Consider the following 12,393-nt stretch of genomic DNA (forward strand, 5'->3'; position numbering starts at 1 on the left):
CAGCCAGTGCTTTTATTCCCAATGGAGGCGGCGTGTCTGGAAAAATATTTGAAAAACTATCACTTTATTCCATTTAGAAAGTCAAAAAATGTTCACCAATATACCTTTCACAATTTTAAGCGAAATAACTATGTTTTCAGCAATTCATTATCATTTTTATTTAAATAAATTATAAGAAGCTAGTTGTGCTTGGTGTTTCACAAAATATAAAATGGCTCTTGTAGCAATTGTGATGGCAAAATACTTTCATGCGAATAGTGATGGCAAAATACTATCACAGTTGGCGTTTGTTGCAGTGTCACTTACGAGTCTGTGGTAGCGATGAGGATAAAATGGAACTTTGAAATGATGGCAGGGATAAATGCCCTTACGAAAATAAGGGCTATTTGGCCTATAATATCTTTCAAAGTGTGAGAAAAAATACAAAAAAGAACCCGTAAAAGTATCATCTATAGTTTTTGTATAAATGTCCATTTACTAGAAACATACAGTACAAAAATTATCTCAAATGTTCGTATTTTTCGTTTATTGTTAAAGAAGTATATAAAATGTATTTTAGACCTCACCAATATGGACAATATTTATAGCTTATTTAGTATAAAGCCTCTACTTTAAAATAACATCAAGAAATAAATCGAAACTAAGTGGGAAAATAGAATTTGGTGTATTTTTCGAATGTCCTTCTAAGTGGACATCGGTAGTGAAAGAGTTAATGTTTTCGGCATTCCAGTCGATAGGTTTGGACTCATACTACCCTGCCAACATTTTTTGAATTTGACGTCACTAGTGAGAATCCCCACCACGTCGAAAACAACCGTATACGACATCAAAAACTCGTCGGAAAAGCACCGTCACTATTGAGAAGTTGTACCACGCCAAGTAACTACAATGAAGTTTCTCATCAGTGCAATTATTAGGTGCCTTTTAAGATCAATTGAGAACGACGCCAATAAGAGCCCCTTCAAATTCTCAGAAAAAGTGCATTTTAAGATAGTTGTAAACGATTCATTGTGGTCAAGTTAAACACGATTGTGTAGATATTTATTAATTTGAATAAACATATATAAATTCTTATAAATATAACATTTATACCACTATCACAACACATTTAACATAATTTTTTGCATTAATAATAGAATGATGTTGAGTTACATGTTGCAGCGTCTATCAGCCAGTGTTTTTATTCTCGATGGAGGCAGCGTGTCTGGAAAAATGTCAAAAAAACAATCACTTTATTCCATTTGGAAAGTCGAAAATTGTTCACCACCCTGCCAGCATTTCAAAGTTCAATTTCATCATCATCGCTACCACAGACTCGTAAGTGACACTGCAACAACCGCCAACTGTGATGGGGGAAGCGTGTGAAACAGTATGAAATGTACATGAAAGTATTTTGTCATCACTATTGTTACAAGAGCCATTTTATATTTTGTGAAACACCAAGCGCAACTAGCTTCTTATAATTTATTTAAATAAAATCGATAATGAAGCGCCGAAAACATTGTTATATCGCTTAAAATTGTGAAGGGTATATGCCCTACTAACATTTTTTTTAATTTGACGGCGCTTCTGAGAATCCCCAATAAAATATTTTATCATGCTAATCACCCTGTATTTTTCGATTACACAAGAATCAAAAATTACCACAGCGGTGGCTTGCGTCATACCAAATGTTGCATTCAAAGACAATAAACTCTAGGAAGATAGGAAATTGGCTATTGAGGAGATCAAACCATTTACCGTGTTAGTTTCATACTCGAACCAAACGCGTATACGACAAGTATTGTCATAGCATTAAAATACAAATAAAAAGAAATTAAGTGCTCGAAATAAATTTCCATAAAGGGGAAAATTTAATTTTTTTGTTGTAGCCTAAAATTTAACATTGTTTCATTAAAAAAATTAAGTTTTTCATTTAAAAACTATAAACGAAAAACAAATAAAAAAATTACAAACATGTATGGAACTAACATGGTAAATGCAACATTTGGTATGACGCAAGCCAATTTCCTATCTTCCTCAATTTTATTGTCTTTGAATGCAACATTTGGTATGACGCAAGCCAATTTCTTATCTTCCTCAAGTTTATTATCTTTGGTCTTCATCATCTATGTTTTTGGTTCCAATAATTGTTTGTATGTTTTTTTGTAAACTACAATCATGTCTAGTGGAGGTGGTCGTAATCAACGGAACCAAAAGAATTATAAGAAAGAACGCCCGCCAATAGACGAAAATAATGTAATTTTGAAGTCTTTCCAGTCGTATGGTCTGGAATTGGATGCAAAACACGATAGATATGAACGCATAGTAAAATTAAGCCGGGATATAACTATAGAATCTAAACGTGTAATATTCCTTTTGCATTCCATTGATATACGCAAGAATAACAAGGAGAAAGTACTTCAGGAAGCACAGGTTAGATTAGAGAAGGTTATAGACACGAACTTTAAAGCTATTGCCGAAGAGTTAATCCATCAAGATCCATACCAGTTCCGTGCAGCCTACTCACCAGGATTGCAGGAATTTATTGAAGCATATACGTTCTGGGAGTATATAAAAAACGCTGAAAATAAAACAAATGAAACTAATATTGGCGAAATGAGCGACTGGAGAGAACTTCAAAGTAAAATGATGTATTGTAAAGAACTTGATAAAAGTGATGACCAGTTAAAATTTTCATTCTTTGTTGATCCCACTGAATACATTTTGGGGGTATCTGATCTCACTGGAGAACTTATGCGACGATGCATTAATTCCCTTGGTAGTGGGGAGACAGACCTTTGCCTTACTGCTAAAATTGTGCTGCAAAAGTTTTTCACTGGGTAAGTTTGACCTTTTCCTATTTTTATAGCATTAAATAGCTTGTGCGTTTTTGTAGTTACATCAGCTTAAATGTGCATAGATGCCGAGAGCTATCTCGAAAAATTTACACTATGAGACAGAGTGTGTTGAAAGCTGAAGATGTTTGCTACAATGTCAGAGTAAGAGGGGGCGAAGCTGCGAAATGGGGAGCTATGTATGACAACAAACCGGCGGATTACATCGATGAGGGGTTCTATTAAACCCATTGCTTTTAATGAACTATCTAACAATTTTTTTGTATGCAAAATAAAAACTATTTACCATTGAAATAAAATCAAGTTGTTGAATCATATTCGCTCGCACGTAATGCAACGCCGTAGTAACACAAGATATATCTTGAAACTTAAATTATATGAGTCGTACTTTATGTTGAAAATTCCATTTATTACGGACAGTCCTCTAGTTATTCTTTTTTGATTAGTAGAATGTGTGGGTATCGAATGCGACCGGTTTTTCTACGATATTTTGACCCTACCGAAAGTTATAGAGTGACATTTTGCAATCTTTTAATTTTCATATGTGATATTACATCCAATTCGAAATAATAGATCCACAATCGATTTACCTTCGTTTAAAATACGAATGAAAACTTTCGTGTGAGATAGGGGAACGTAGCATAAATTTTACGATTTCGTAGTTCAAAAAATTCATAAATGTTTGTACATTTTTAAAGCAAATTATATATAATTGTAAATGGTCCAAATGTGCTATAAAAACTGTCCTGTTCAAATCGATTACTGGTGGCGCTTGACCTATCGAAGGCATTCGATACGGTAAACCATGCCAGACTTTTCAAGGACATCGAGAACACGTCCATACCGGCAGGAACCAAGCGTTGGGTTACTAATTATGTGTGTGGGTGCCAGTCGTACGTAGAATTTAGGGATAGGAAATCAAGGCCCCGTAGAGTGAAACAGGCAGTTGAATATTATTGTCGATGGCGAAACGATTTCGACCACAAAATACCCCAAGATACTCGGGGTCACATTCGACAGCCTTTTCTGGTCGTCTGCCCATGCCGCTGCAATTTGTAATAAAAACCGCGATAGAAACAAGGTCCTCAAGCACTTGCTGGCAGTACTTGGGTTGCGGACGAAGAAACCTTGTTAACTACCTATAAGGCCAGTCAGTGGTAAACTATCTAGCTCCAGCGTGGACACCGCAGACCAGTGATACGCAGTGGAATAACATACAGACCTGCCAGAACTCTTCCCTTAGAACTCCGACTGGGTGTCTCCGCAGTACACCACTGGATCACCTTTATGTGGAGACAAAGACATGTTGTCAAAGCAGTATCTTCTGGGTTATCGCAGTAATCATCCAAGGTTAGGTTAGGTGGCAGCCCGATGTGTCAGGCTCACTTAGACTATTCAGTCCATTGTGATACCACATTGGTGAACTTCTCTCGTATCACTGGGTGCTGCCCGATTCCATGTTAAACTCAATGACAAGGGACCTCCTTTTTATAGCCGAGTCCGAACGGCGTTCCACATTGCAGTGAAACCACTTGGAGAAGCTTTGAAACCCTCTGAAATGTCACCAGCATTACTGAGGTGGGATAATCCACCGCTGAAAAACTTTTTGGTGTTCGGTCGAAGCAGGAATCGAACCCACGACCTTGTGTATGCAAGGCGGGCATACTAACCATTGTACCACGGTGGCTCCAGCGTGGACACCGCAGACCAGTGATACGCAGTGGAATAACATACAGACCTGCCAGAACTCTTCCCTTAGAACTCCGACTGGGTGTCTCCGCAGTACACCACTGGATCACCTTTATGTGGAGACAAAGACATGTTGTCAAAGCGGTAACTCCTGGGTTATCGCAGTAATCATCCAAACCACCATCTCATGGATACACAACCAGCATCTAGATCAAGCAGAGTACCAGGCAGGTCTGAACAGGATTCATGAGGATACTATAGCTAAAGCGGTGAGAAGCTACAAGGTTAATCCTGTTATCGGAGTCCGACCACCGCCCATAGCACCGGAGGAAATAGACCTCACAAGGCAATTTTAGCCCAATTAAGATCAGGCAAGTGCAGCCGCCTTAGGTTAGGTTAGGTTATGTGGCAGACCGATGTATCAGGCTCACTTAGACTAGTCAGTCCATTGTGATACCACATTGGTAAACTTCTCTCTTATCACTGAGTGCTGCCCGATTCCATGTTAAGCTCAATGACAAGGGACCTCCTTTTTATAGCCGAGTCCGAACGGCGTTCCACATTGCAGTGAAACCACTTAGAGAAGCGTTGATACCCTCAGAAATGTCACCAGCATTACTGAGGTGGGATAATCCACCGCTGAAAAAAATAAGTAGTGCTTTTAAAGCCTATAATCGCCTAATATGTAATGACTTATTCGTAGATACACCAAAGCTTGCAAAATAGCCACTTATTGTCTCAGGCAACCAAATCTCGAAAATATTGATTTCTATCGCCGATTACAATGGATCAGAATATGGCGAGTGATGCTGTAATAGGGGCACTACTTGAATAGTGCTCCTAAATAAACAAAAAATGTAAAAAAATTATCTAAATAAGATTACACGCAAATTAATTACACACCTAAAATAGAAATAAATGTAGGTTGTTTAAGGGAGTTGGATTCGTGAATTACGTTATAATATATCCAATAGCCAATTCACATTAGGTTTGAAATCTACTAAAAGTAGATTTTAAGTCCCTTTTTTATAAGGCAAATGGCATTTGAAATTTAGTTTAAGTGCATTTTGGAAGTGTAATGTGAATGAGGTATAAGAAAGCATTTATTTAAATCATAATATGATAATGTCATTAAACACAATTATTATGAAATATTTGTGATGAAAATTTCTTAACGGAAAAATCTTCAGAATTACCGTTACATTACATATTCTTTTTGATTTTTTATGTAAGTGCTCAATTATGTGAATAATTATACATAATGGTACCATCGTTTATTCTATACACAAAAAAAAATTTCTGATTCAATCACGAAATTAATTGATCCAATTAATTTTTTAATTGAAATGTCTTCAATCACGAAAATGATAGTATCAATCAGAGTTTTAATTGGGCATAGAAAAAATTCTTGATTAAAAAATTAATTGATTTCATTACCAAATTTCAATTAATTTTTTAATTGCTTCAATTAAAAATTTAATTGATGTTGATTGCAAAACTCAATTAATTTATTAATTAAAAAAGGTAACTATTTTCAATTACATTTTGAATTGGCTTAGAATTTTTATATGGATTAACAATTGATTGTTTGGAAAAAATTTTAATTAAAAATTTAAAAAAATGTTCATCACTTTTTTAAGTGACTTACCCCCATTTTCATGAAGCTCCGTTAGTGCTACGTTAGCTAACGAACTTTTAAACCGTGATATCTACATATCTGTCATCTTGCGTATATATTCCATATGCCAGTTAGAAACTTAACTGCTGAAAATTTTTCAGTTAAAGTTAACCGGAGAAAAGATATATCCATTTTTCTTTCTGTTAACTGGCAGTTAAAGCCTAACGGAGCTACATGAAAATGGCCGTTAGTCTTCCGAACTTGATTAAAAAGTAAATTGTATCAATTAATTTTTAATTAAAAATTTTAAAATTTTTCAATCATTGACTTAATTAACTTAATGTTTCTATCATGATTAAAAAGTTAATTTTATCAATTAATTTATTAATTGAAAAAATTTTCAACTTCAATTAACTTTTTAATTGGAAATATTTTGGTGATATTTTTTTTCTGTGTATTATTCAGTCGTTAACAGCCAACTGCCTAAAAATTTGAGAATAACAATTCGAAAATTACCGAGAAGTATTTATTTTTGTCATTACAAGTTAGTAATTATAACTCGCCGCAATGTAATGCAACGTGTAATGACAACTTTACTCCTGGTAATGTCAATTGTAATGAGATGTGGTTACCTATTTTTTGCTGGGGACTTACCACCAGATCATTCTGGACACACCCCACCTTAGTCGCAGAGTTCCTCGATATGACTACCAGCTGAAGTACCAAATCGTATAACATAAAAATGGTTGAAATCACAATAAACTGTTACAACAACAATAGGGCTGTTTTCTTTTTGCACTGGATACAACATTTGCATGGGCTATCCAGAACATCGTTGCACTGGTGTTCTATCCAGAACATCTCATCAGTGCAAGTCGTGCCGATCTTGCCAGATTGTGTTTTGATAAAGTGACGTTTCATCGATTCACAATAGCACTTTATTGTGACAAATTTATCGAAAAACATGAAATTCAAAGTGGTGTAGTGTCATAAATAATCGCAGCAGTAAATATTTATTACTAATTGGAGCATTTCATTCATTAAAAATGCAAGATTTCACTTCTTTTCTGTGATTGTTTTTGAACAGCTGATGACAGTGTTGCATATTTTTGGAGATGTCCTGGATAAACGAGTACTCTGTTTTATTTTAGTCCGTGACTGCTTAGGGTATCCAGTGCTAAAAGAAAACACCCCTAATAATGAATCCTCTCAGAAGTAGTTGCCTAAATGTTGTCCTCTTATAAGAGGTTAACTCTTAGAGACACTGCTAGAATTTCTGTTTTTAAAACCCGATTGAAAAAGTATCTCTTTAGGGAGAATTGAAACGTTACTTAAAAAACACGATGTTTTATCTCTATATTTAAATGAAAACAATGAGTAATTTCAAAATGTTTATAAATTGTAATTAGAAATTTGCCAACTAGTCTCTACTAAAGCCTTTATGGCGCAGGGACAAACATTTCTTTGTAAATATTGAATGAAATAAATAAATTTAAAAAAAATATATATATATATTATTATAATAAAACAATCGTCTTACGAAAATAGGAAAAAGTCTTATGAAAAATTTTCCATTTTTGAGAGGTTTCTATCAAGAAATCATCGTTTCAGTTGTTGTTTGTCGCTAAAATCAAAATTAAAACTAATAAGGATTTTAAAAAATTATATATATTATTATTATTATTTATTTATTCATTGTAATACAAAAGACTATTTTTTTGATAAATTTTATTTATATATGTTACTTGAATACTCTCTTGCAACAATGCAATTAGTTTATTTTTTTCAAAATTAATTATGAAAGAAAAGTATCCACAAAAATTTCCGGCCTTTATTTAAACAAGTATATACGGCCGTAAGTTCGGCCAGGCCGAATCTTATGTACCCTCCACCATGGATTGCGTAGGAACTTCTACTAAAGGCTGTCATCCACAATCGGATTACTAGGGTTGCGATAACACTTGCCGATGGCAAGGTATCGTAAAACTTTTTAACACTGTCTTCTAAATTGTAAGTTAGTCCATAAGGGGTATATATTAAACAAAACAAGTATATACGGCCGTAAGTTCGGCCAGGCCGAATCTTATGTAGCCTCCACCATGGATTGCGTAGGAACTTCTACTAAAGGCTGTCATCCACAATCGGATTACTAGGGTTGCGATAACACTTGCCGATGGCAAGGTATCGTAAAACTTTTTAACACTGTCTTCTAAATTGTAAGTTAGTCCATTCAAAAGGCATTTGATTCCGTATGCCATATTGGAATCCTTTATAAACTTGTGGGACTTGGGACAGACCCATTCATTGTGAAAATACTCTGCAGTTATTTCACAGACAGAAAATTCTCAGTAAATATTCAAGGGACATCCTCCAGACTAGGTGAAGTAAACAGCGGGGTACCACAAGGCAGCGTTCTGGCACCATATCTCTTTAACATTTTCCTGAGTGATTTCCCTCATACTCATGCTGACTCGCAGGCAATCCTATATGCTGACGATTGTTTAATTTATGCCCACAGCACTTCTCCGGCAGATGCGCTACAAAAAGCAACGCAACACCTCCAACTCATTAGCGACTACTACATAAAGTGGGGAATATCAATCAATGCGTCAAAATCTGAAGCGATATGCATAAGAAATGCCTCTGGCAAAGGTCCCAGGTTTGTAGTTCCTGAGAGCAAATCACTAAAACTCACTCTGAACGGCATTGAAATTCCCTTTGAGACGGAAATAAAATATCTGGGAGTCACATTTGACAACTTGCTGAAATTCAATAATCATGCCCGATTAACACTAAGAAAGACAAAAAGTATACTTGGATCATTCTCATACATCCTGGGTAATAAATACTTACCTCAAAAGACAAAACTACTACTATATAAAGTTGCAATAAGACCAATCTTAATATACGGATTTCCAATCTGGTTCACTATCTCGCCGACAGTGGCTAATGAATTGGAAATCCTTGAACGAAAGATATTAAGAAAATGCGTCAACAAACATTACCAAAGTCGTGAAAAAAAATTCTCCAATTCCCACATCTATGAAACGTCTGGAGTCCAACCATTTTGTAGGCACGCCCTCAACCTCCAACGCACATTCATCGAGAAGCTTGCATCACATGAAAATGAACTACTAAGTATAATCTACGACATTGAGCAAAACTCTAATTGGTCTGATTCTAAATACCTGTCATCTGTTGCCATAATTAACGAAATCATTGACAATGAATCAGCCATTTATACCATGCCGCAATTCTACCAGAAAACTACTCCTGGAACACATAGAGGATAAATGATAATCATAATTAACTATTACCCTGCCAACATTTTTTGAATTTGGGGACTCTTTTGAGAATCCCCACTACGTCGAAAACAATCATATACGACATCAAAAACTCGTCGGAAAAGCGCCGTCACTATTGAGAAGTTGTACCACGCCAAGTTACTACAAAAATGTTTCGCATGAGTGCAATTATTAGGTGCCTTTATAGATCAATTTAGAACGACGCCAATAAGGGACCCTCCAAACAATCAGAAAAAGTGCATTTTAAGATAGTTGTAAAAGAATCATTGTGGTCGAGTAAAACACGTTTGTTTAGATATTTATTAATTTGATTAAACATTTACAAATTCTTAAAAATATAACATTTATACCACTATCACATTACATTTAACATCATTTTTGGCATTAATGATGATGTTGAGTTACAAGTAGCGAGTTACATGTTGCTGCGTCTATCAACCAGTGTTTTTATTCCATGGAGGCAGCGTGTCTGTAAAATATCTGAAAAACAATCACTTTATTCCATTTGGAAAATCACCAAATTGTTCACCAATATACCTTTCACAATTTTAAGCGTATAATCTATGTTTTCAGAACTTTATTTTCGTTTTTATTTAATTAAAATATAACAAGCTGGTTGCGCTTGGCGTTTCACAAAAAAAATGGCTTTTTTAACAGTAGGGATGGCAAATTACTTGCATGTACTTTTTGATGTACCTTTTCATGATGGTTGAAGTGACATTTACGAGTCTGTGGTAACGATGAGGTTGAAATGGAACTTTGAAATGCTGGCAGGGTATAATCTAGTCTATAAGAAGAAATATGTGCAATTATTCATACTAGACCATCAGTCATATTACAACACCTACGTACCTACCCAATGCTAATGCATATTCGTTCCAACTGTGATACTAGTATTAAGGAAAAATACTTACCATTGTACTCTAAAAACAATTATATTAGCCTTCGACGCTAACTTACATTTGTTAACTCGTTTTAAGTGTTTTGTATTCGTAGATTTAGAATTAAATATTTATTTACTTTAACAACAGACATTCGCGCTCTGTACGAAAACAACAAAGGTTAATGAGCAAGCCTTTTTTTTCATTCATCTCATGTGCATTCTACGCACAATCGATATTTTTTTTACTACAAAGCAAGAGCTATTTTACATTACTTAACTGTGTATTAGAACAAGACGGATATAGTTCTAAGTTTACCATTAACTTATCGATAAGTTCTTATCTTCCATGTAATCGAAATTAATAAGTCTCAAATAAATATACTTACTTACTTACTTACTTGTAAGTTAGTCCATAAGGGGTATATATTAAACAAAAAAAAGGCCGATTAAATACGTATATAATTCAGTTCGACAAATTTTTCTATAGAAATAAAATTTTGACAAAATTTTCTATAGAAATAAAAACTTGACAAAATTTTCTATAGAAATACAATGTTGACAAAATTTTCTATGGAAGTAAAATGTTGACAAAATTTTCTATAGAAATAAAATGTTGACAAAATTTTCTATAGAAATAAAATGTTGACAAAATGTTCTATAGAAATAAAATGTTGACAAAATTGTCTATAGAACTAAAATGTTGACAAAATTTTCTACAGAAATAAATTTTTTACAAAATTTTCTGTAGAAATAAAATTTTGACAAAATTTTCTATGGAAATAAAATGTTGACAAACATTGCTATAGAAATAAACTTTTTACAAAACTTTCTATAGAAATGAAATTTTGACAAAACTTTCTATAGTAATAAAATTTGACAATTTTTACATGGCTGTTAGAGGCCATATACTAACGAAATGTACCAAATTTCAACCGCATCGGATGACTTTTGCTCCTCCAAGAGGCTCCGGAGGTCAAATCTGGGGATCGGTTTATATGGGAGCTATATATAATTATGGACCGATATGGACCAATTTTTGCATGGTTGTTAGAGACCATATACTAACACCACGTACTAAATTTCAATTGGATCGGATGAATTTTGCTCATCCAAGAGGCTCCAGAGTTCAAATCTGGGGATCGGTTTATATGGGAGCTATATATAATTATGGACCGATATGGACCAATTTTTGCATGCTTGTTAGAGACCGTATACTAACATCAGGTACCCAATTTCAAACGGATCGGATGAATTTTGCCCCTCCAAGAGGCTCCGGAGGTCAAATCTGGGGATCGGTTTATATGGGAGCTATATATAATTATGGACCGATGTGGACCACTTTTTGCATGGTTGTTAAAGACCATATACTAATACCACGTACCAAATTTCAATCGGGTAGGATGAAGTTTGCTCCTCCAAGAGGCTCCGGAGGTCAAATCTGGGGATCGGTTTATATGGGAGCTATATATATTTATGGACCGATATGGACCAATTTTTGCATGGTTGTTAGAGACCGTATACTAACATCAGGTACCAAATTTCAACCGGATCGGATGAATTTTGCCCCTCCAAGAGGCTCCGGAGGTCAAATCTGGGGATCGGTTTATATGGGGGCTATATATAATTATGGACCGATATGGACCAATTTTTGCATGGTTGTTAGAGACCGTATACTTAGACCACGTACCAAATTTCAACCGGATCGGATGAATTTTGCTGCTCCGGAAGGCTCCACAAGCCAAATTTGGGGATCGGTTTATATGGGGGCTATACATAAACGTGGGCCGATATGGCCCATTTTCAATACCATCCGACCTACATCAATAACAACTACTTGTGCCAAGTTTCAAGTCGATAGCTAGTTTCGTTCGGAAGTTAGCGTGATTTCCACAGACGGACGGACAGCCGGACAGACGGACGGACATGCTTAGATCGACTCAGAATTTCACCACGACCCAGAATATATATACTTTATGGCGTCTTAGAGCAATATTTCGATGTGTTACAAACGGAATGACAAAGTTAATATACCCCCATCCTATGGTGGAGGGTATAAAAATA

At 35.1% G+C, this 12,393-nt stretch overlaps 1 protein-coding gene and 1 long non-coding RNA gene across 2 annotated transcripts; one reads left to right on the forward strand and one right to left on the reverse strand.

The window, feature by feature from the left end:
- Positions 1–2,095: 2,095 nt before the first annotated feature.
- Trax (Translin associated factor X) lies at positions 2,096–3,136 on the forward strand. Its single transcript, XM_075294115.1, has 2 exons — positions 2,096–2,822; positions 2,879–3,136. Exons 1-2 carry the CDS (start codon positions 2,161–2,163, stop codon positions 3,060–3,062), a joined length of 846 nt encoding a protein of 281 aa, XP_075150230.1. The 5' UTR covers positions 2,096–2,160; the 3' UTR covers positions 3,063–3,136.
- A 6,579-nt stretch (positions 3,137–9,715) lies between these two features.
- On the reverse strand, positions 9,716–10,230 carry LOC142224345 (uncharacterized). Its single transcript, XR_012719125.1, has 2 exons — positions 9,987–10,230; positions 9,716–9,929 (listed from the first exon to the last, which is right to left on the reverse strand). It is a non-coding gene; the product is annotated as an uncharacterized LOC142224345 (long non-coding RNA).
- Between the last annotated feature and the right edge of the window lie 2,163 nt (positions 10,231–12,393).

The sequence above is a fragment of the Haematobia irritans genome, chromosome 2, assembly GCF_050003625.1.
Source record: "Haematobia irritans isolate KBUSLIRL chromosome 2, ASM5000362v1, whole genome shotgun sequence".
Taxonomy (NCBI): Eukaryota; Metazoa; Arthropoda; class Insecta; order Diptera; family Muscidae; genus Haematobia; species Haematobia irritans.

Excerpts from the sequence above, each read along its gene's own strand:
- Trax (XM_075294115.1), top strand. The coding sequence starts at position 2,161 with ATGTCTAGTGGAGGTGGTCGTAATCAACGGAACCAAAAGAATTATAAG. Across the intron at positions 2,823-2,878 it reads CTGCAAAAGTTTTTCACTGG|TTACATCAGCTTAAATGTGC; the intron begins GTAAGTTTGACC and ends GCGTTTTTGTAG.